The sequence below is a fragment of the Ceratotherium simum genome, chromosome 18 (genome assembly GCF_057802395.1).
Source record: "Ceratotherium simum simum isolate JZ-2026a chromosome 18, ASM5780239v1, whole genome shotgun sequence".
NCBI lineage: Eukaryota > Metazoa > Chordata > Mammalia > Perissodactyla > Rhinocerotidae > Ceratotherium > Ceratotherium simum.
The window spans coordinates 42,515,795-42,537,893 of NC_141917.1; the positions used below are offsets into that span (position 1 = coordinate 42,515,795).

The 22,099-nt window shown below is 36.9% G+C and overlaps 1 protein-coding gene across 8 annotated transcripts in view; it reads right to left on the bottom strand.

The window, feature by feature from the left end:
- Positions 1-22,099, bottom strand: part of SLC38A9 (solute carrier family 38 member 9) — a 102,670-nt gene that overhangs the window by 38,781 nt on the left and 41,790 nt on the right. For all 8 annotated transcript variants that reach the window (XM_014781633.2, XM_087443282.1, XM_087443283.1 and 5 more), the window contains 6 exons: positions 20,072-20,193; positions 19,872-19,935; positions 19,544-19,637; positions 10,110-10,280; positions 4,949-5,008; positions 1,983-2,177 (listed from right to left, as the gene is read on the bottom strand). In XM_014781633.2, the coding sequence (XP_014637119.1) occupies positions 1,983-2,177; positions 4,949-5,008; positions 10,110-10,280; positions 19,544-19,637; positions 19,872-19,935; positions 20,072-20,193 (706 nt within the window). The remainder of the gene's footprint in view (positions 1-1,982; positions 2,178-4,948; positions 5,009-10,109; positions 10,281-19,543; positions 19,638-19,871; positions 19,936-20,071; positions 20,194-22,099) is intronic.

The window sequence follows — 22,099 nt, forward strand, 5'->3', positions numbered from 1 at the left end:
AAATTTTTTTAATCATTTATCATCTTTGTGTGTTTTACAGACTATTTTAAAATCAAGCTTTGTTTCTACATTCTCAGCAAAGTTTGGAAAATTATTACCTTCATTGATTATGCCCACTAAAACTCAGATGGGATCTAAAGAACAGAAATAAGCTATGTGAGTCATCAGAAAACAAAGCAAAAAAATATGTAGTAGGCCTAAGAAGAACCAGATGAAGGTAGCTCATATATTGCTGAATGCAAAATTGCCTAATTTACTCATGAGCTGAGTTTAGTGGAGGATATATGCAGAGAGTCCACTACAAAATTGTATGGTTACACAGGAGAAGAAAAACAACATAAAACTGACTCATTCTTTGTACTGGAAGTATTAGAGATGATCAATAAGTTGTTCAAGTCTGTCACAATATTTAGCTTAAGATGATAAAGTAAAGAAAGAAAAGTAGTGAATGTGGATCATAAACCTATTTGAGAAAGGCAATAAACTAAATAATCCATGAACAATCTGGTCTAGTATCTAGACGAGGTTTTGATTGGATAGTACTACTTGCTAGGTGGAAAGATTCCAGATTCCATTCACAGGTTTATATACAGAGTAAAGTGGGTATTTGGAATTTTTTAGTAGTCTGGAAGTAGGGGATTATTCCTTTTAAGGAATTAAGTCCAGTCATTGTGGAGTAGAGTTAGGAAACCCAAAAAGGTTTCTACAGGAATTAGATGCTAATTCCTCTAAAGAAGATATCGTTTTAAAAGAAACAGAAAGTATGATGAAAAAGGGCAAAAGCAGAATATCCTTAAGAAGGTGGAGAATAATCAACCTGGTTAGAAGGTTGGTGATTATTTTGCCCAATTGAACAAATTTTTCTATAAGTTTATACGCTAACTTTAAAAGATCTGTTGCATAGGAAAGTCGGCAAGTAAATCAGGAAACCACAAATGAGCTATATAAGCTCTACTGTGGGTTTGGAGATTAGCTGATTCAGAAAGGATGAAAACAAGAAGCCAAAGCTTATAAAACCACAATGCTTCAGTTTCTGTGTGTGTCTGTGGCAGTCTTACAGTGAATCCTGTTGTAAGGCAGAGAGGTATCAAGAAATATCCTTAACTCTCCCTTTGGTCTTTTGGAAACCCAAAAGCCACCTTCCTTGATGTGATGAGTAATCTACTTATTTTATACTCGAGACTGCCTACCAGGAAATCAGATCTACAAGGAGGAAACGAAATACTATGGTCTATTGGGGGTTATCAATTCTTTTTGAATGATACCCTTGTCTTTAGTTAACCAGATCTGAGCTTTCTTTGAGGGTTCCTTTTGCCATCTTAAGGCTCAGTGTTGTAAAAGAAGATAGGGTCAAAATATTCCTTTAGTGATTCGGAAATTTCTTCAGTGATTTCAGAAATTTACAGAAAACAGGGCTCACAGAAAGAAATCTGTTTCTTTAAGGAGGCAACAGTATTCCAAGAATGAAAAAAGCACTAAGGAAGAGAGTAAATGCAGAATAAACCTAAGAAGCTTGAGCTAGAGAATATCCCAGGTTGAAAGTCAGATGATAATTCTGTTCTACACTCTTAAATAGAAATTGTAGAAAAAAATATTCCATATCCTTCCTTAGTAGGTTCTAATATTTCCAACCCTTAGAATTGAGAATTCCTATAATAATCACTTTGAATCTCTCCTCCTGAAATCTTAGTCTATTTCCTCTAACTGTACCTTCAGAGGAAATGAGGAAGAGTTGTTCAGTAAGGATAGAATGGGAAACCCAATAACTCGTCCTAAAAAAAAAAGAGAATTGGACTTGAAATGGTCATCCACATTTTTCTCTGTGCCAAACTCTATACAGAAAACCAAAAAGCAGGGTAACATAAGGGTGACAAATTAAACATAGATGAACAGGCCTGGAAGAGAACACTCTTCCCGGCCACAGAATTCAGCATGTATTCATCTACTACACAGAGGTTCCACAACACAGTGCCTCGACTTACCTAGGATATTAAATTTTGAAAAAAATGAAGGAGATTTGAAATTGAGCAGTGGCAGGAGGAGCCCTATGAGGTAAAAAGGTACTGTTCTGGACTTATTCCACCACTTTTCAAACTGTTGGAGTCCTGTGTCATTGGCGTAGAAAATGATAGAGCCATTGTCAAGATGGCCACCATTCCCGGCACTTGGACAAATCACTGCAATAGGAAAGCACTGGATTAGAGAAGACTACAAAGAACAGAAAATGACTACTCCCAGAGACTGACACCTGCTCTACCAACCTCAGCTTTTACCGTGAATACTAAGCTTCTCCCTTTTGGAAAAAATGGAGAGTTATATTTAGATATATTAGGAATCTTTCACCTGTAAATGATTCAAGGTGGGGGAATCTTAGAAAATTTTGAGGCATATCCTTAATTTTTACTGGAAACTATAAAAATATCCCACTGAATATCCCTTGGTTCCACTGCCAGAGAGAAAATATTGGGCTGGATGGTATTTGGTTTTATTTATACAATAATATAAGAAATATCATTCAGGGTAACTGTTTGTTGTGCTAATAATCCATCCAAAGGCTAAAGAACAGGTTTTTTCTAACAATAAACAAAATCTATGAGTTTGGAATAAAAACTGGACATCACTTAAACTGCTGCCGTGGTATTGCCAAAACCTAATTACTGCTTATAACTTAGGAATCCTGAATTCCAGCAACCCAGAGTAATTCTTCTGGAAGTTTATCACATTTGACAGCAGCCTAAGCACCTAGATGATATCCACAGAACTGGGAAGTGAGTAAATTGTATTTTTCCTAACACTGGTCTACAAGTGGGAATTTCTTCTTTTATCAGATGGAATAGTAATTATTCCCATGCTTTCTAATTTCATAATAGTGCTTTTGCTAATAATCAGCTCTTTGTAAAGAATTCTTAATGCTGGTGAAAAATACGCATACTGAGCAATAATCATACTCATCACTAGTCAAAGAGAAAGTGATATATTCATTGTAAATTCTGTTTTTAATTCTATTCTCTATCCATTATTTGGCATGCCACAAAGCCAAACAATTTTCTTTCTCCCTCCTTCTTAGTCAGCATTTTAACATGCACTTTTTTCTTCTGTGCTCTGGACAGAAGTAAATTAACTTGAATTTTTCTTGTGCTAATAATTATAGTGGTAAAGAGCACAGGCTATGGAAGTAAATTGACAGAATCCTGACTCTGTCACTTAATAGTTATGTGACCTTGGGCAAGTCAACTTCTCTGTGCCTTGGTTTCTGCATCTAGAAAGTAGAGATAACAGTATCTATCTTATAGAGTTGCTGTAAAACATTTAAAACAATGTCTGCACACAGTAAATTTTCAATAAATGTTAGCTGTAATTTTTTACATTAACTGAGATGGATTGTTTCATATTCTATTTAACACACTGTTCAAAATAAAAAGAAGAATCAAGAAGTGCAAGTATCAACATAAGATATCACTATGCAAAGTAACTGACTTTACTGCTGGTGCTCTCCAAATCATCAGTATAATTGTGATATTTATGAATTCAACCATGAACTGAATCCCTATTGAAGATCCTATTAGATATTAACAAACAAGTTTCATTAACTGATATCAGAATAGCTATCGTAAAATAAATTTCTCTTTTAAGACAAGGATGTAATTTGGTTCTTTAAAAATTCTGAGGTAAGGGACAGGGTGCAAGAGACATATTTTAAAATTATGCTAAAATATTTTCATATAATTATTCAAAGGTGTGTGTTTGTGTGTGTCCACAGGAATAAAAGCCAGTATTTCACTCTCTCATTTTCTAGTGTTAACAAAAGACAGTTTAATCAGTTTAATTAAAGGGCAAGGTAAGATACTGAATAGCAAACCTTGGAATACATGCTCCATGAGAGGAGAGACTTTTGTCTCTTCATTATATCTCCAGAGCCTAGAACAGTTCCTAACACATAACAGGCTTAATAAATATATATTGAATAAATTGTCCTCTTAGTGATCAATGTGTACCTTCACCAAAATGATATCAATTTAGTGTCTTTGGAATCTAAATACACAAAAGGTTTAGGTGATATTCAAGGTTAACAGGACAACTGTTGACAAGGTTACATGAGCTTTCATATTCACTTTCCCTGTGACTGCCACACTGGATAAACTTACAGGCTACAAAGATTTATTTTTAAGAAATAAATTAAAGAAAAACTTTTCTAAGAAATTAAAAATTTTTTTGCCAAACCTTCAATTTACTTTTCCATACCTACTAACCTCTGTTCATTATTAGAAGATTAATTATTTGATAGGATACAGATTTGTGTATCTTAAATAGTAGTAACTAAGGCAATAAACGTCAAAACTAAGTTAACAAACTGAGAACTATGTTTCCAGATTCCCCAAACAATTAGCAGCAATACAGCTTCTTAAAAATATGTATGGATTATTCATAGGCAAATATGGATACTATAGATATGGGCTGAAATTGTGAGTTGTATAATATCAACTAAATATTGTTAAGCTCACAGCAACACAAACTTTAGTGGAGTTTTTTTGTTTAATACACTGATTGCCAACAATTTAACAGTGGCTCAGTTAACATAATAATGATTTTATGCTAATCATTAGCCTAAATTAAAGTGATAGGTTCCACTTTAAATCCTTTTTGGAGCAAGGTGGGGAATAAAGAAACAAGCTAGGGGCCTGCCCGGTGGCGCAAGTGGTTAAGTACGCGCGCTCCGCTGCGGAGGCCCGGGTTTCGCCGGTTTGGATCCTTGCGCACCGACGCACCACTTGGCAAGCCATGCTGTGGCGGCATCCCATATAAAGTGGAGGAAGGTGGGCATGGATGTTAGCCCAGGGCCAGTCTTCCTCAGCAAAAAGAGGAGGATTGGCAGATGTTAGCTCAGGGCCGATCTTCCTCAAAAAAAAAAACAAAAAACAAGCCAAACTTTACATTCCAAGCTACTTACCAGGGTTGCTATCATTGGTACTCAGTACAGTGTCTGTGTCATTAATGTGATGAATAAAATCTAAAAATTAAGGAAAAAATATAATGTAATACTGAATGAAAGATGCTAAATCAATCACCCTCTAAAGTCTTTTATCTATAAAAATCTTTTAAGATCTACTGGGTACTAATATTATCTATACACTGAACCAAGACTATATCATTGTTAACATAGCTTCACCTTCTTCAGCATTCTCCTCTTACAGGAATGTTAATGTTATTGGCTTCACAGTCCCAATGTGGAAAATTTTTACATAACTGAGAATTTTTAAAAAATCGATCCACAAAGCTGAATTTAGATAAAAGCACTGGAATAAAGATAATGTGTACAATCTTTTCCCTGTACTCACAATATTATATAAGTATAGTTACATCTTATATAAAGTTCTAAAGTCTGCAAAAGGGGAAAACCAACACTCATAAGAGCCAAACTTACCTGGAAAATCACTTAAAGCTTTTACAAGTATAGTACACACTGTTATAGACCAAAGGCTATATAGTAATTATTGCTCACAAGCACCACTAAATAATACTAGAGGGAGTAGCAAAGTAGAAAGCATGTGCAGATACTTGAGCATTCATATCATTCTATAGTGAATGAGAGAATAAGTAAAGAATGTGTTTTCTTGCTAGCCTGAGGGAATTTACTTTGTTCTATTTGATATTAACCTTTTTTATAACCTTAATAAGCATTAATAAAAGTGTGTGATGTTGTGAAACTTGAATGAGATGGTAAAAAATGTTGGATTAGGCTTTAAGGTCATAAAGTAAGTTAAATATGTTAATTATTCACCTCCACTGCATGCTTCTCAAGATAGAATAAAAGAAGTAGTTCAGTGCTCTAGGTTTTCTACAGTATATCCAAGGGATTAGTGATAAAGATTGGAAGTTATGCATTTTTATGTAATTTCTAATGCCAAAAACTTACATAAGGCTAGCAAAATCTTGATACCAAGTATAGTGGTTTCAATAGTGTCTCCTCAAATCCACATCCATCAGGAACCTTAGAATGTGACCTGATTTGGAAATAGGGTCTTTGCAAATATAATCAAGTTAAGATGAGGTCATACTGCATTAGGGTAGGCCCTAAATTCAGTGACCAGTGTCCTTAATAAGAAGAGGGAAATTTGAATACAGACACACTGAGGCGAGATGGCCATGTGAAGACAGAGGCAGAAACTGGAGCGACACAGCTACAAGGAATGCCAAGGATTGCCAGCGATCACCAGAAGCTAGGAAGAGGCAAGGAAGGATTCTTCCCGAGAGGCTTCAGAGGGAGCAAAGCCCTACTGATGCTTTCGTTTCGGACTTCTAGTCTCTAGGACTGTGAGAGAATAAATTTATCTTGTTTAAGCCAAAGAGTTTATAGTAATTTGTTACAGCAGCCTTAATATACCAAGGTTCAGTAAGGACAGTATAAGAAGCAAAACCTGTAGGCCAATATCTCTTATGAAAAGACACAAAAGTTCTAAATAAAATATTAGCCCCGTCCCTCCCAAAAGTAAATTGAATCCAGTAAGAAATTTAAAACTATAGATCATGATTAACAAACTAATTTAAGTTTATCCCAGAATATAAGAATGATTTAAATATTACAAAATGCATTCATTTCATTCACCTTATTAACAATTTAAAGGAGAAAAACTTTATGATCATTTCAAAAGATGCAGATAAAGTATTTGATAAAATTCAACATGCATTAATAAAAATGCTTAAGAAAACAATAGGCAGGAACATCTTTAAATGACTAAAGGGTACAACCAATACCCACAACAAACATAATATTTAATGGTGAAACATTAGAAAGATCTCCTCAGGAACAGTATAAAGATGTCTACTAGCACTGCATCTATACAAATTTATACTTTAAAAAAGATAAACATATCTACATATGTGTATATGTAAACATATATATGTGTGTATAGATGTGTCTCTGTGTGTATATACAAATATAAGTGTGTATGTACATAAATATAAATGTATGTGTACATGAGACATTTAAAAAATAACTAGACAGGAAAAAGTTTTCATTATTCACAAACAATATAACTATCTAAACAGAAAATCCAAACTGAACCTACAAAATCAGAATCAATAAGAGTTCAGCATTTTGCTAGATTCAAGACAGTCAAAAATTAATTAGGTCTTTTTATAACAGTAACAATTAGAATTTTTTATTATTACAAAATACGTCACTATTTTCTGGGGAGGTGGAAATGTTCTATTTCATGAAGGGGGTGTGGGTTACATGGACTTATCCATTTGTCAAAATTGTATGGCTAAGATTTGTGTATTTCAATAAACGTAAATTCTATCTAAAAAAGAGAACTACATATATAATAATAAGTCAACTGAGGTGGGGAGTGCGTACAGGGATAGATCATGTTTTCTCAATGGATACAAAATTGCTACCAAGTGGGAAAAATTCATTCCTAAGGGGCAAAAAAAATTTACTATTTTTACACATACAGCACAGATATACATACAGTTCATAAATAGATATACAGTATATGTGTGATATTAAAATTTCATAGGAGGAGTGATTAGGAAAAAAACATCTAAAAAGGCTCCGTAAGAGGGCAATAATGAAAAAAAAGTTGAGAAACACTGGTATAGATGATTCAAGAATGGCAGAATGTTGATAATTGTTGAAACTAGGTGACGGGAACATGAAGGTTCCTTATACTGTTCTGTTTCCTTTGTATATGTTTGAAATTTTCTGTAATAAAAAGTGTGTGTGTTTGTATATTAAATTAAAACTATATATACACAAAAAAATTTTAGGGTACTGAGAATAAATCTAAAAAGAAGATATGGGGGGCCGGCCCCGTGGCATAGTGGTTAAGTGTGCAAGCTCCACTGCTGGCGGCCTGGGTTTGGCTCCCAGGTACGCATGGATGCACCGCTTGTCAGGCCATGCTGTGGTGGTGTCCCGTATAAAGTGGAGGAAGATGGTGACAGATGTTAGCCCAGGGCCAGTCTTCCTCAGCAAAAGAGGAGGATTGGCATGGATGTTAGCTCAGGGCTAATCTTCCCTACCAAAAAAAAAAAAAAAAAGATATGAAAGATCTTTATCAAGAAAAATTTAAAAGACATTTAAGAAGACCTAAGTAAATGGAGAACTATGCCATGAAATGACCACAGATAGGAAGACTCAGTATTGTAATGATACCAGTTCTCTCCACATCTATAAATCCAATGCAATTCCAATCAAATCCTAAACCCAGTACCCTAACGACATTAATTATGGTGCTGGTAGATACATAATGGTACACTGACTGATAAATTCAATGCAATTTCAATCAAATTGTGATTGGATTTTTTTGTGGAATTTGACAAGTTGATTCTAAAATGTATGTGGAAGAGTTATAGACCATAATGGAAAAGACTGAGTAATTTGAAAGTAAAATAAAAAACTTCTAAACAATAGAGCCACCACATACAAAATGAAGACAAGCCACTAACTAGAAGATATTTACAACACAATAATGAATACAAGATCAGTATCCAAACTTTACAAAGAGCTCCTATAAATATGGAAAAGACCAATAATCCAATAGAAAAATGGACAAAGAATATGAACAAGCTATCTAATGACCAGTATAATTAAGGAATGATGTCTAATGTCACTCCTTATGAAGAGAAATGCAAATTAAAACCACATCCTGAGCGGCAAAATTTAAGTCTGATAATACCAACAAAGGGAACTTTCACAAACTGTTGGCAGGAGTGTAACTGGACAAGAATGATAAAGAACAATTTGGTAATTTCTAGTAAAGTTGAAAATGTGAATATCCTAAATTCCAGAAATTTTTAATACAGCCTTGTTTGTAAGAGCAAAATAACTGAAAACAAATTAAACATCCATCAACAAGAGAATGGATAAAAAAGTCATAGTACATTCATATTATGGAATACTATAAAGCAGTTAAAATGAACTATAACTATGAGTATTCATCAAGACGATAGACAAAAAGCAAGTTGCAAAAGGATATATACAGATTAAAAATATGCAAAATAATACTGTATGTTGCTTATATATCTATGTATTAAAAGAAGAAAAACATGCATGTACCAAATTTTGTACCAAATTTAGGGAAGAAGGAAAATGAGATTGAGAAGGAATATACATAGGGCTTCAATTATACGTCTGTAAAGAAAACTGATGTAAATATGGCAAAATGTTAAGATATGAAAATTCATTAGTGGTTACACTGGTATCTATGTTAGCTTCTGCATTTTTTTTTGGTAGTTTGACATATTTCATAATTTTTCATACAATAAAAATGCTTGGTAATAAAAAAAACTTAATTAAAATGTGAATTTTATTGTTTAAAATAAAAGTAGAATTTATCCCCCGTCACTAACCTCCTCCTCGAAAGCTCTTAGGGAAACTAGCTGTTGTGATTATGTTACAACTTATTTTGACATTTGGTTTTCATGTAAATCTAGATTTTAAATATATAGGGTTTATTTAAAGCTGGCTAAAAACATACTAAACTTTAGGTATATGAGTCATCAGGGAAAAAAATTTGGAATCTTATTCAATATATAATAAACTTTCCCTATCCAACTTAAAAATTTTATAAAGAGTATTTGGTCTGAATTTCTAAGACTCCCTTCAGAATTCAAGTAGCTGATTCCGGCAAATTACAATTCTGTGGTATATAAATAATATATTTACCACATAAGTTCCATTATTCTGTTTCCTAATTTTAGATCCTAATATTGTGAAAATAAGTGATTGAAATTTGTTTCCTCGAGACTCTACAAATCAAATTCTTTAGCAACAAACACCAATAAACTTCATAAACTTTTCTGTTATACTAAAATTTTGTGGTAAGGATTGATACAATGCTTACAACATCTGCTGGGGCTTAGAGATATTTTATATTAATTAGAGAATTTGAAGGAACATTATTTATTCAAAAACTAGTTTTGGAAATGAACATACACATTATATTTGAGATCATAACTATAGAAAACAAATTGAATCAAGTATATTTTCCAGAATTACAAATATTACTATTTATTTATCCCAAGTCCAGAGTTTAAGGCTGAAAATAAAACATTACAGTAGCTATTGTATCTGAAAGTAACTGTTAAAGCATATGGATACTTACTAAAAATAAACTTTCCAGTGTTAAAAAGAAAATTAGACATAAGCACCCAATAAACTATCATTGCTCCAACGAGAGACACCAAGGAGAAAAGGAGACTCGACCACTGTCCAAAGGAGCCAAAATAATGTCTGCAGACATCTGGATATTCCCAGGTAGTGGTATCCACTGACGCTAGATAAAAATAAAAGAGAAAGAATAAAATTAGGTTAATCATATATTCCACATTCATAATTTGTGTTCCCCAAATTAACTCAAAATATTTAGCAAAAGAATATGCGTATTCCACCACCAGATATTAGATCGCATTATGAAATAACAGAAATTAATTATAGAACAAACACATAAAAAGAAATGTAGGTCAAAGAAATAGTACAGATAATCTGAGAAATAGATTATAATGTCATAAAATTTTATAATTAATAAAAGCAAGTAATAGAGGGAGAGGAAGTCAAGAGGGCGGCGTAGGCAGACTCTGAACTCACCTCCTCCTGCGGACACAGCCAATTTACAACTACTCGTGGAAAAATTACCCCTGAGACAGAACTGAAAACTGGATAAGAGGAACTCCTGCAACAACAGACAATCCTAACTGAGGTAGAAGAGGCAGAAACTCCCTTCTGGAGAGGAAAAACGCCGCCTTCACAAGCCGCCAGCTTCACGGCCACAGGCCGCCTGGGAGCAGCCCAAAGGTACGCAGCCCTCCCTGGAGGCGCGGGGCCCTGAGCCGGGGAGCGCCCCCGCTGTGGGCATTTTGTGGACCCAGCACAATCGACACCAGTGGCATAATATCTGACTTTGCCTGCTACTAAAACATTGGGGAATACCGCAAGAAAAGCTGGTTCACAAAGAAATTAAAACCGGTTCTTAAAGGGCCCACGCACAAACTCACCCGTTTCAGAAAGCAACCTAATATCACCAGAAAGAAAGGTACACAGTGCTTTGGTGAAAAGAGACTCACCTAATAGGCCCTGAGTGCATCTCGGTGAGAGGTGAGACCTCTCCAGGGACTGGGACACTGGCGGTCGCCATTGTTGTGGTCTGGTGTGGGTGTGCTGACACAGACATTGGAGTTCTCCCTGGGGCCTGCTAGCCCAGGGTCAGCCCCACCTGCTAGAGCACTGATTTAATCCAGCTCAGCCAGGGCAGGCAGCCCACCCTAGAGACTAGCCCCACCCAACAACAAGCCCTCAGGCAACTTGTGGGCCTGCAGAGATTGGTGACTGGATTCTCTGCAGCCTGGCAACTGAGCCAATTTCAGTGGGGCAGGGCGTGCACAAGGAACGGGTGGAGAGTGTGGGGCGGTGGTGGAGTGTGTGGGGCTCCCGCCGTGGAGAGACTGGGTCTGCTTCGGGAGGTCGGGGCGCGCACACGGGGCAGGACTGTGTTGACTGTGTGTGTGGACCTGTGGGCGGCAGGGCTTGTCAGCTGCAGAAGACTTGTGCTTGTGAAAGACCCACATAGGGGGTTTGCCCCACCTTCCAAAGCCTGAAACAATTGGGTGCTCCTGTGCCTGAGGCCAGCCCCACACAGCTGCAATCCTCAGAGAGCTGACAAGAGACCTAAAGGTTGGAGGCTTATAGCAATTGTAAGGCCCTGAGCCTAACAACCTGCCACGCTGGGGGCCTACTCACTTAAAAGAAATACTGCAACACAAATGTGGTATTAGAACTTGCAGCCAACTGTGCTGGGGCTCCCCACACCTGATAAAGAGACTGAAGGGCCCACAACAACTACAAGCAGCTGAGCATTACAACAGCTGGCCAGGAGCATAACTCGGCCAACCTGGGCCCCTACAGGGAGAGCAAACAGGCCACAACAGAAGGACACACATAGCCCACACAGGGGTCACCCCTGGAACATTGAGAACTGAGGGAAGCACAGTGCAGGCCTCCTAAGCCATCACTTACATAAGGTGACCTATCCAAGAGCAGGAGACGTAGCTGACCTACCCAATACGTAGTCACAAGCACAGGAAAAGAGGCAAAATGAGGAGGCAAAGGAATACATTCCAAGTAAGGGAACAGGACAAAACCCCAGAAAAGGAACTAAGTGAAACAGAAATGAGCAACCTACCTGACAGAGAGCTCAAACTAAGAGTGTTAAGGATGCTCACTGATGTGGGGAGAATAGATGAACTCAGTGAGAATGTCAACAAAGAAATGGAAGATATAAAAAAGAACCAATCAGAAATGAAGAATACAATACTGGAAATGAAAAACTCCCTAGAGGGACTCAAAAGCAGAGTAGAGGATACAGAAGAACGGATCTGGGAGCTGGATAAAAGACTAGAAGAAATTACCCAAGCTGAACAGGTAAAAGAGAAAAGAATTAAAAAGAGTGAGGACAGTCTAAGGGACCTCTGGGACAACATCAAGCACACTAACATCCGTGTTATAGGTGTCCCGGAAGGAGAAGAGTGAGACAAAGGGGCAGAAAATCTATTTCAAGAAATAATAGATGAAAACTTCCCTAACCTAAGGAAGGAAACAGACATCCAGGTACAGGAAGCACAGAGAGCCCCAAACAAGATAAACCCAAAGAGGCTCACACCAAGACACATCATAATCAAAATGTCCAGAATAAAGATAAAGAGAGAATCCTAAAAGCCGCAAGAGAAAGTCAAGTTACATACAAAGGAAACCACATAAGGCTATCAGCTGACTTCTCAGCAGAAACCTTACAGGCTAGGGCCGGCCCCGTGGCTTGGCGGTTAAGTGCGCGCGCTCCGCTGCTGGCGGCCCGGGTTCGGATCCCAGGCACGCACGGACGCACCACTTCTCCGGCCATGCTGAGGCCGCATCCCACATACAGCAACTAGAAGAATGTGCAGCTATGACATACAACTATCTACTGGGGCTTTGGGGGAAAATAAATAAATAAATCAAATCTTTAAAAAAAAAAAAAAGAAACCTTATAGGCTAGAAGAGAATGGCATGATATATTTAAAGTGCTAAAAGGAAAAAACTTACAGCCAAGAATACTCTACCCGGCAAGGTTATCATTCAAAATGGAAGGAGAGATCAAGAATTTCCCAGACAAGCAAAAATTAAAGCAGTTTGTCACCAAGAAACTAGTGCTACAAGAAATGTTAAAGGGATTGATTTAAGGGGAAAAGAGAAGACCACAAATAGGAAAAATTATCTATTTCCATGATAAGAGGGTAATGGATACAAATGCACAAAAAAGAGGTTAGATATGATATCAAAAACATAAAATGAGGGAGGAGGGGAGTTAAAGAGTAGAGCTTTCAGAGAGAGGTCAAACTAAAGAGACCATCAATTCTGTATAGAAGAAAAAAGGAACAGAGAAGGACGACTACAACATCGAGGAAAACAAAAGTTAAAAAATAAGTACATACTTATCAATAGCTACTTTAAATGTCAATGGACTAAATGCTCCAATTAAAAGGCATAGGGTGGCTGACTGGATAAAAAAACAAGACCCATATATATGCTGCATACAAGAGACACACTTCAGACCTAAAGACACTCACAAACTGAAAGTGAAGGGATGGAAAAAGATACTCCATGCAAATGGCAATGAAAAGAAAGCTGGGGTAGCAGTACTCATATCAGACAAAATAGACTTTAAAACAAAAACTGTAAAAAGAGACAAAGAAGGGCATTACGTAATGATCAAGGGAACAATCCAACAAGAGGATAGAACACTTGTAAATATCTACGCACCCAATGTAGGTGCACCGAAATATATAAAGCAATTATTAACAGACATGAAAACAGAAACAGACAGTAACACAATAATTGTAGGGGACTTTAACACTCCACTTACACCAACAGATAGATCATCCAAACAGACGATCAATAAGGAAACATTGGCCTTAAATGACACACTAGAACAGATGGACCTAGTAGATATATACAGAGCATTCCATCCAAAAACCAAAGAATACACGTTCTTTTCAAATGCACATGGAACATTCTCCAGGATTGATCACATATTAGGCCACAAAACAAGTCTCCATATATTTAAGAAGATTGAAATAATGCCAAGCATCTTTTCTGACCACAACGGTATGAAACTAGAAATCAACTATAGGAAGAAAATCAGAAAAGCCACAAATACGTGGAGATTAAACAAAATGCTACTGAACAACGACTGGGTTAACGAAGAAATCAAAGAAGAAATCAAAAAATACCTGGATACAAATGAAAATGAAAATACGACATGCCAGAACTTATGGAATACAGCAAAAGCGGTCCTAAGAGGTAAGTTTATAGCAATACAGGCCTATCTCAACAAACAAGAAAAATCTCAAATAAACAATCTAACAATGCACCTAAAGGAACTGGAAAAAGAAGAACAAACAAAGCCCAAAATCAGCAGAAGAAGGGAAATAATAAAAATCAGAGCAGAAATAAATGAAATAGAGACCAAAAAAAAAAAAAAGAAAAAATTAATAAAACCAAGAGCTGGTTCTTTGAAAAGATCAACAAAATTGACAAACCTTTAGCTAGACTCACCAAGAAAAAAAGAGAGAAGGCACAAATAAGTAAAATCAGAAATGAAAGAGGAGGGGCCAGCCCGGTGGCGCAAGCGGTTAAATGCGTGCGCTCCGCTGCGGCGGCCCAGGGTTCGCTGGTTCGGATCCCGGGCGCGCACCGACGCACTGCTTGGCAAGCCATGCTGTTTGGGCGTCCCATATAAAGTGGAGGAAGATGGGCACAGATGTTAGCCCAGGGCCGTCTTCCTCAGCAAAAAAAAGAGGAGGATTGGCAGATGTTAGCACAGGGCTGATCTCCTCACAAAAAAAAAAAAAAAAAAAAAAGAAATGAAAGAGGAGAAATTACAATAGACACCTCAGAAATACAAAAGATTATAAGAGAATACTATGAAAAGCTATATGCCAACAAATTCGACAATCTGGAAGAAATGGATAAATTCTTAGAATCATACAACCTTCCAAAACTGGATCAAGAAGAAGTAGAGAATTTGAATAGACCAATCACCAGTAAGGAGATCGAAACAGTAATCACAAAGTTCCCCAAAAATAAAAGTCCAGGACCAGATGGCTTCCCTGGTGAATTCTACCAAACATTCAAAGAAGACTTAATCCCTATCCTTCTCAAACTCTTCCAAAAAATTGAGGAGGGGGGGAAGCTCCCTAACTCATTCTATGAAGCCGACATTACCCTGATACCAAAACCAGACAAGGAAAACACAAAAAAAGAAAACTACAGGCCAATATCACTGATGAACATCGATGCAAAAATCCTCAACAAAATACTAGCAAATCACATATAACAATACGTTAAAAAGATTATACACCATGATCAAGTGGGATTTATTCAAGGTATGCAGGGATGGTTTAACATTCACAAATCAATCAACGTGATACACCACATTAATAAAATGAAGAATAAAAATCACATGATCATCTCAATAGATGCAGAGAAAGCATTTGACAAGATACAGCATCCACTTATGATAAAAACTCTGAATAAAATGGGTATAGAAGGAAAGTACCTCAACATAATAAAGACCATATATGAGAAACCCACAGCTAATATCATCCTCAATGGTGAAAAACTGAAAGCTATCCCTCTAAGAACAGGAACCAGACAAGGATGCCCACTGTCACCACTCCTATTTAACATAGTACTGGAAGTCCTAGCCAGAGCAATCAGGGAAGAGAAAGAAATAAAAGGGATCCAAATTGGAAAGGAAGAAGTGAAACTGTCACTATTTGCAGACGACATGATTTTATATATAGAAAACCCTAAAGAATCCACCAGAAAACTTTTAGAAGTAATAAACGAATATGGTAAAGTTGCAGGATACAAAATCAACATACAAAAATCAGTTGCATTTCTATACACTAACAAGGAAGTGGCAGAAAGAGAAATTAAGAATACCATCCCATTTACAATTGCAACAAAAAGAATAAAATACCTAGGAATAAACTTAACCAAAGAGGTGAAAGAGCTGTACACGGAAAACTATAAAACATTGCTGAAAGAAACTGAAGAAGACACAAAGAAATGGAAAGATATTCCATGCTCTTGGATTGGAAGAATTAACATAGTTAAGATGTCTATACTTCCTAAAGCCATCTATAGTGAATTTTTTTTTTTTTTTTGGTGAGGGAAATCAGCCCTGAGCTAACATCCGTGCTAATCCTCCTCTTTTTGCTGAGGAAGACCAGCTCTGAGCTAACGTCTATTGCCAATCCTCCTCCTTTTTTTCTTCCCCAAAGCCCCAGTAGATAGCTGTATGTCATAGTTGCATATCCTTCTAGTTGCTGTATGTGGGACGCGGCCGCAGCATGGGCGGAGAAGTGGTGCGTCAGTGCGCGCCCGGGATCTGAACCCGGGCCGCGAGTAGCGGAGCGCGCGCAAATAACCGCTAAGCCACGGGGCCGGCCCCAAAGCCATCTATAGATTCAATGCAATCCCTATCAAAGTTCCAACAACAGTTTTCACAGAAATAGAACAAAGAATCCTAAAATTTATTTGGCACAACAAAAGACCCCGAATAAGTAAAGGAATCCTGAGAAAAAAGACCAAAGCTGGAGGTATCACACTCCCTGATTTCAAAATATACTACAAAGCTATAGTAACCAAAACAGCATGGTACTGGCACAAAAACAGACACACAGATCAATGGAATAGAATCGAAAGCCCAGAAATAAACCCACACATCTATGGACAGCTAATCTTTGACAAAGGAGCCAAGAACATACAATGGGGAAAAGAAAGTCTCTTCAACAAATGGTGTTGGGAAAACTGGACAGCCACATGCAAAAAAATGAAAGTAGACCCTTACCTTACACCATACACAAAAATTAACTCCAAATGGATTAAAGACTTGAATGTAAGACCTGAAACTGTGAAACTTCTAGAAGAAAACATAGGCAGTACGCTCTTCGACATTGGTCTTAGCAACATCTTTTCAAGCACCATGTCTGACCGGGCAAGAGAAACAATAGAAAAAATAAACAAATGGGACTACATCAAACTAAAAAGCTTCTGCACAGCAAAGGAAACCATCAACAAAACGAAAAGACAACCTAACAATTGGGAGAAGATATTTGCAAACCATACATCTGACAAGGGCTTAATCTCCAAAATACACAAAGAACTGAGGCATCTCAACAACAAAAAAACTAACAATCAAAAAATGGGCAAAAGTCCTGAACAGACTTTTCTCCAAAGAAGATATACAGATGGCCAACAGACACATGAAAAGATGTTCAAAATCATTAACTATCAGGGGAATGCAAATCAAAACTACAATGAGATATCACCTCACGCCCGTGAGAATGGCTATAATTAACAAGACAGGAAACAACATGTGTTGGAGAGGATGTGGAGAGAAGGGAACTTGCATACACTGCTGGTAGGAGCGCAAACTGGTGCGGCCACTACGGAAAACAGTATGGAGATTCCTCAAAAAATCAAGGATAGAACTACCATATGATCCAGCTATTCCACTGCTGGGTATTTATCCAAAGAACTTCAAAACACCAATTTGCAAAGGTACATGCACCCCTGTGTTCATTGCAGCGTTATTGACAATAGCCAAGACTTGGAAGCCACCTAAGTGCCATCAAGGGACGAATGGATAAAGAAGATGTGGTATATACACACAATGGAATACTACTCAGCCATAAGAAACGATGAAATCCAGCCATTTGTGACAACATGGATGGACATTGAGGGTATTATGCAAAGCGAAATGAGTCACAGGGAGAAGGTCAAATACTGTATAATTTCCTTCATTAAGTAGTAGATAATAACAACAATAAACAAACACAAAGAGACAGAGATTGGATTGGTGGTTACCAGATGGGAAGGGGGGAGGGAGGAGGGCGAAAGGGATAATTCGGCACATGTGTGTGGTGATGGGTTGTAATTAGTACTGGGGTGGTGAACATGATGTAATCTATGCAGAAATAGAAGTATAATGATGTACACCTGAAATTTATACAATGTTATAAGCCAATGTTACTGCAATAAACAAAAAATTTAAAAAAATAAATAAAAAAGAAAAAAAAAATAAAAAGAAGAAAGTGTTCATATTGAAAAAAATAAATAAATAAAAGCAAGTAATAAATCAAGGCTAGACAAAGTCATCAGTAAGGGACAGAAGACATTGTCCAATAAACATTTGGCATACTTAGGGCTGGCCCGGTGGCTTAGCGGTTCAGTGCGCGTGCTCCGTTACTGGCGGCCCGGGGTTTGGATCCTGGGCGCGCACCGACGCACTGCTTCTCCGGCCATGCTGAGGCCGCGTCCCACATACAGCAACTAGAAGGATGTGCAACTATGACACACAACTATCTACTGGGGCTTTGGGGAAGAAAAATAGGAGGAGGATGGGCAATAGATGTTAGCTCAGAGCCGGTCTTCCTCAGCAAAAAGAGAGGGGGATTAGCACGGATGTTCGCTCAGGGCTGATCTCCCTCACAAAAAAAAAAAAAATATTTGGCATACTTAAATAACAATATGAAGGAAAGTTTTCTTGAGTCATACTTTGAGCCACATGTCAACTTAAATTTCAGACAACTGAGTTAAGAATTTAAAAATTAAATAACAGAAAAGTTAGAAAGTGTAAAAATAGAACCTGAAAAGTTATCCTTTTTTATCAACTGAAGATACAGAAATTCCAATGGAAAAGACAGACATATAAACAAACGCACATAATAGAAAAGCCATTCAAATATTGAATGGGAAAGAAACTTGACAATAACAATAAAGAACTTAAGAAATCCATAGGAGCACCAAGGAACTTGAGGATAAATAGGAAAGGGATATGAATAAATAACACAATTAAGAGAAAATATACCACTGCTTAGTAGAGAAAGAAGAAAACTGGAGGCAAAGTCTGGTCTGTCGATTCATACTTGCTAAGATTCAATGAAATAATGTATGCCTATTTAGGTCCTAAACTACTTTGAAACAATCTAAAAAGGTATTTCCCTGATCCAGAATTTATAGAGATGAGTGCAGGTAACATGGTGGTACAACTTTGAGAATTCACTACAAAGGACACATTGCTCACATTTTCATATTTTTCTAGTTATAATTTCTACTTTTAGGAGATTCTAACATTTAGGTCTTTTGGTAGGGATAGGTCAAAACAAGTCACCATTAGCTGTTAAAAATCACAGAATTCTCAATTTAGTTCTGGCAAAGACCTTATTTTAACATTATGACTTTTAAAATTATTCTTATGAGGAAATTGGCACCAAAGTAAATGCATTCTGCAAAGAAGTGCCAGCCCCTCTGAATTTCACAGGCAGCCACTAATTCATTAACATGTTCAGCCAATGTTATGAATTTGAGAAGTAAACCTTTAGACACAAAATAGATAGTTAATGGATACATGGAATGTATCCATTAGTGATCTACCTCAACAGGAAATACTTATTAATATCCACATCACTAATCTATTTCACTGTGGCAAATTCTTACAGATCATAGCCCGTGATTTCACTACTCTGTAGCAGCAATAAAGTGTTAAAAGGCCCATCAGCATGATGATACACATTCCAGTAGTAAATCCAGCCTGTTAAAAATAAAAATATAGAACAACATATATTATCATGTGAGAATAAATTCATATGCAACCATATTGTTACCCTAAATATTGTGATAGAAACATGACAACTAATCGAAAATTAAATATAATGATCTATTTTCTTTAATAAATTTATGTAAATTTATTAAAAACTCTATTGTAAAATTTACAATATAAAGAGAAAAAAATTTAGGCAAAGAATGTGCTGAAAAATTATATTACCTGTTTTATGCCCCAAGGAATACTTAGTATAGATGTTCCCATCATGGTATTCCAAATCATAAAACTGAAAACACAGAGTAATAGCAGTAAAAATATGGAGTGTGACTCTTCAAACATTTTAATTAAGATAAAATTAAAATAATCAGTAATCTTCATTCACATATAATTTAAGTTATGCTCCAAAAAGTAGTTTTACTCACATGGTTACTAAACTGGTGTTTTTACCATATCCTTCAGTGTAACTTTGAAGTTTGTAAGCAGAACCCAGTGGACTATATACATAGCACTCTTCTGGAGATGGAACTACATGATCTGGGGCAATCTGGTAAAAAAAGAAACAGAAATTTTAGGACCAGTAAATGTGCAAAATATTTTCTATACATGAGAGTACCTGATTCTAGACATATTTTTAAATATCATGAACAAATAAATAGTATACATCCCTGATTATAAGAATTCTTTTTCAAATGTAACAGATCTAAAGAAGCAAGAGTTTAAAGACTGTAAACAATAAACTTTATCTGAAATGAGAATGAATTCCTAGAATATGTAATTGTCAAAATATTTTTCTCTTCATTTTCATGAGAAAGGAGGAAGAAGAGCCAGCAAAGACTGAGATTAAGGAATTTTGAATGGAGGAGACTTGGGCCTTAAGTGAGGGAAATTTCAAGAATCAAGCAGTCACTGAACTCCTATGTGAGGGTGGTTTTAGCAAAGAGGCAGGTAGGGAACTCAAACTACAAGGAATTGAGGAGTCAATAGAAGATAAAGAAAGGAACAATAAATATGGACTATTCTGTTAAATGCTTTGGTAGCAGAAAAAAAAGATGAGCTAAAGCAGCTTAAGGAAAAGGCAAAGCAAGGATTCTTAAAGATGAAAGATGTAAGCAAAAGGGAAGGAGCCAGAGAGAACAACTGAATAGATATAGGTTTCTTACACATAGCTCCCAACTTATCCCCATACATTTCTTCCTAATTCTACCTCTCTATTTTGGAGGGAAAAAAATAAAGTCTCCTGATGGAATTCTGCCCATCTCCCTGAGCACAGTCCTTTGAGGATATGTGTAGTCTTTACATATAGTAGTTAAAGATGTAGTAGCTGATGGTATAAATGAACAATCTTTTATATTTAGCACCTGTTAACGTAAATCTACAACTTTGTGCTAGGTTTAGTGTTCAAGAAAAAAATGAAATACAGCTCCTAACTTCAAGAAGTTTAAATTCAAGTTAGAAGATATATGGAGCAATTAGGCAAGGCTATAAGAGAGATTAAAAATTAAGTGTTCAATTCTGTGGTATACTGTATAACGAAAAGATAATGGGGAGTAGAATAGTTGGGGAAGACTTCAAGAAGTGATGGAACATTAGGCCTCAATAGGTAGACAGGATAAGGACTGGTACAAAAAGAAGAAGTGGCAAGTCCTTTTCTCTTTATGCATATGATTGTTGGTGTCTTGTGGGCAAAGAATGTCTTGAATGCTATGCCTGGTGCGGCTTTGGAAACAATTATTTCCTAGAGATATAAACACATATATGGAAATGGGTCTGCTGCCTTCTCTCTACCCTCAATCCTCTCGGGTCTGAGTTCTGTTGTCTTCTGCCGTAGAGTGAGAAGAAAAAAGGAGCAGGACCATGTTTGCATCAGGCAGGAGATAAACCATAACAGCCAGCAAAGCAAATTCAGAAAAAGTGAAAATCAAAAGTTATAGGGGGCAGGATTAGAAGCTGGAGAATAAGAAGTGGCAAAATCTTAGGAGATACAGAAAAATTGCAGGAATGGGTTTCACACTCTGACAGTGGTCTAGGGCACTGCTTTTCAAGCTTGAATGTTTCTGTGATTCACAAAGGGATCTTGTTAAAATATAGATTTTGGGGGCCAACCTGGTGGCACAAGCGGTTAAGCGCACGCACTCCGCTGTGGTGGCCCAGGGTTCGTCGGTTTGGATCCCGGGTGCGCACCGACACACCGCTTGGCAAGTCATGCTGTGGTGGCGTCCCATATAAAGTGGAGGAAGATGGGCACGGATGTTAGCCCAGGGCCAGTCTTCCTCAGCAAAAAAAAAGAGGAGGATTGGCAGATGTTAGCACAGGGCTGATCTTCCTCACACACACACAAAATATATATATATAGATTTTGATTCAGTAGGTCTGGAGGAAGGACTGAGGTTCTGCATTTTTAACAAGCTCTCAGTGATACTGATACGGCTGGCCTGTCTGTGCAGGCCACA